At 34.0% G+C, this 3833-nt stretch overlaps 1 protein-coding gene across 1 annotated transcript in view; it reads right to left on the minus strand.

Annotated features, from left to right (window-relative positions):
- Positions 1 to 832: 832 nt before the first annotated feature.
- LOC137615060 (putative autophagy-related protein 11) overlaps positions 833 to 3833 on the minus strand; it is an 84869-nt gene continuing 81868 nt past the window's right edge. Inside the window, exon 5 of the mRNA XM_068344696.1 lies at positions 833 to 926. Coding sequence (XP_068200797.1) covers positions 833 to 926 — 94 coding nt within the window. The remainder of the gene's footprint in view (positions 927 to 3833) is intronic.

Genomic DNA, 3833 nt, shown 5'->3' on the forward strand with positions numbered 1-3833 from the left:
GCACTTATTGCATACTGCTTTTCCAGCTAGGGTTGTAATTTAGCAAGTAATGATAATAATAATATCATTTCGGAACTTTTCCTTAAAATATCAGGTTCATGCAAATTTGGATATCCCCAATGCATGCAATAATTCCAGCATTGACAGTAAATTTTCTTTATTTTTTTTTTAATAATTATTGATAAAAAATCTAAAAATAGATTGAAAACTATCACCGTATCTCTTCTGTTCTATCCTCTCCGTGACAGAGTTCCATCGGTGGATATAGCCATTACAACAACAATAGCATAAAAGGAACTGCCCAAAGAGCTGACGCAGAAAATATATGAATACTATAGAAGCAACAGTCATAACATAACAATAAACGCAAAGCACAAAGGCAAGCACGCTGAGGCGAGGCTAGGTTGGTCAGGGGCTATATATACTGTATATCAATGAAAACATTGCTCAATATGTTTTTTATAGCTCAAGTAAATCTTGTAATTTACAGACTAATTAGTGAGCAAGAGATGTCAGACACCTTACTTGATTATTCAATAAGATGGGATACGAAACCAGTTCTAAAAGATCCTTAAATGAATAAAATTAAGCAGAAGATATTTAGTCAAATGGCAGGGGCAAGGGACAGTGACATTGCCATATCGAGTAGGACAGTCCCCTAGAGACTGACCATATATACATATGATCAGCGACCAAGCACCCTCTCCACCCAAGCTAGGACCAAGGAGGGCCAGGCAATGACTGCTGATGACTCAGCAGATAGACCTATAGGCTCCGCCAAGCACCCCATCTTTAGCTCACAAAGATGGCGAGGTTGCAATGACCAAAGAAACTAATGAGTTTTGAGAGGGACTTGAATTTCAGTCTGGCGTTCACCAGCCAGGAACGTTACCACGTCGGCCACCGCAACCTTGGGACAAGTGTAACTGTTGGGAAGAATTATATTGTAGTACATTTAACATTCATGGAAATTGTATGAATTGACATAGACACGGAAAATGGGTATGATCGCTTTCCAGTTTTTTTTTCTTTCTTCTTTTACCTTTTTTTTTGGGGGGGGGGGGTAAAAAAAAAAAAAAAACTATAGTTTACACATCGACACAAGTTCACTTCTAACGTGAGAGGATATTTGAAAATAGCTGTGATTTAATTTAATATATTGTACTTGTAATAAACTATGACATGTTTGAAGGGAGAGACATACATAATATCTAATATGATTAAAAAAAAAAATTTCCAATGCTTTCTTATTTGGCAAATAAAGGAATTTCATTCAAATTGAAAAAAAAAATCAGCTTTATTCCGTATTAATATAAAAGTAATTAAGAATATATCTGGTCCCTTTCTTATTCTATAATTTATTCCCACGCTTGCTTCTCGTGTCTTCTTATAATCAAGCCTAAACGAGATTCTTAGGAAAAAAATCATGAAAAACAAATGTTGTTCTCCTCTCAAACTCCAGTAGCCTTGTTATTAGAAAAAGAGCTTTACCAAGAATTTTTTCTACGAAAATCCAACTTCTCAAAATTACATCAATCCTATTAAAATGGGCTGATTATTTCGAGAGAGAGAGAGAGAGAGAGAGAGAGAGAGAGAGAGAGAGAGAGAGAGATGAATTTTTCTAAGAAGGTATTGATACTATAATGAAAATACATTTTATTTAAGGATATCAAGATATGTGTAACAGAAAAAAATAATGAAGAATATGTAGATAATGTTTAGTGTTAGTAAGTAGACCTATAAACAAAAAAAATAATCACACACACACACACACACACACACACACATATATATATATATATATATATATATATATATATATATATATATATATATACAGTATATATATATAATTTATATATATATATATATATATATATATATATATATATGTATATATATATATGCAATAAATACCTCTTAATACCGTATTCTATCATATCTTCTGGTCGGCTGTTGCCATAAAGTTGATTCCCCCTTGGGTCTCTGATCCTGATGTAAGTAGGTATTTATGGCTTATATGATTACATATTAAAACACCTATAAATGTGGAAAATTATCATATATATATATATATATATATATATATATATATATATATATATATACACATATATATACGATGGGTGTGTGTCTGTGTATGTGTGTATGTCTTTTCCTCCATGATTTTCATATAAAGAAATTTTGAGACAATGTGCTCCTTCCCTTCACCTATGTCACCCCTTTGACCCTACCTTTGTATCGTCAGTATCCCACTATTAACAACATTAACAAAGAAAGAAAAACATCATGTCATTGTCAACATTGTTGGCCTACGATATTGACCTGAAAGTACAGGAGACAAGACATTGAAAAGACCAGCATTTATTCTTTTAAAGATAGCTTAGAATAACAATAGTTCTTTTCATTGCCTTTCATATCAGCAAATAAGAGACTTTTTTCAGTTGGTGAAAGACAATTTACTAAAGAAAAGCGCAGTTTTTTCCTTAAACTCTATTGACTTGTGTCGAAGGCCGCGTATACTCACTTGTTCATTTGTAACCATAACAAAAAAAAATTATAATGATCTCATTTTTGGGGAAACCTTATGAAAAAGCGAACGACCTACCAATTACACTTTTCAGGACTCCTTGCCACATCTGAATAAAAGTAGGTTTGTATTTTTTTATGGATCTCTCTCTCTCTCTCTCTCTCTCTCTCTCTCTCTCTCTCTCTCTCTCTCTCTAAGTTATACCACAATTACACAACACCCAAGTATGAACTAAATATCTTTTACAATTAGCCTCTATGTGTGAAGCATATTACATACTTTAAGGAATCCAACCATTCTCCGCTAGCTCTGTTATAACTTGTTTGCCTGTCTCCTTCTAGCTCCTCAAGGTTTTAAAGATTTAAAGGCCGTTCATGAATGGCAGATGCAAAGGACAGTGACATTGCCCCCACTATCTGCTTGCTCTATTATAATTCGTCTGTCTGTCTTCTTCTAGCTCTTCAAGGTTTTAAAGGTTTAAAGGCCACTCATGAATGGCAGAGGCAAGGCCCAGTGACATTGCCCTATCAAGTAGGCCAATGCCCTAAAAACTGACCATATATACTTATGATCAGCACCAAAGTCCCCTCTCCACCTAAGCTAGGACCAAGGAGGGCCAGGAAATGGCTGCTGATGACTCAGCAGATAGACCTGTATGCTCCCCAAAAACCCCATCCTTAGCTCACAAGGATGGTGAGGTTGCAGCGACCAAAGGAACTAAGGAGTTTCAGCGGGACTCGAATCCAGCCTGCCGATCACCAGTAAGGGACGTTACCACATAGGCCACCACTAAATCTTTACACTTTCCTTTTACCATTCTCCTTTCACCATCTCCTTTCTAGACGCCTTCTTTCTTGATTGTCATTAAGAATTCTTTTATTTTTTTTTTTTGTCTCGACTTAAAGGAATAGGAGGCTGACACTACATTCCTTATCTCCTATAGTCAGAAAGTTGATTCAAGTAAAAACAAATGATAATTCCTATTGGAAACATCCTTTTACCTAAAATAAGGAGTCTTTTCTTAATAAAAAAAAGTCAAAATATTTTTTTCTTGAATGTTAGGTCATTCTTTGTATTATTTTCGTTTTTTTTGGATGATGATTTTTTATATATATATATTCCATTACTAAGAATCTCAAACTTTTAATTCTTCACATGATGATCAAAAGAGATTTTTTCTTTGTAAATGAGATAAATTGCTAATTACTTTCATCTGTGATTAATTTAGCTTATCTTTATACAGCATTTGATTCGGAAAGCATAAAAAATGATAAATGTGATAATCCGGGAATCATTAATTTTC

This window comes from Palaemon carinicauda, chromosome 2 (genome assembly GCF_036898095.1).
Source record: "Palaemon carinicauda isolate YSFRI2023 chromosome 2, ASM3689809v2, whole genome shotgun sequence".
NCBI lineage: Eukaryota > Metazoa > Arthropoda > Malacostraca > Decapoda > Palaemonidae > Palaemon > Palaemon carinicauda.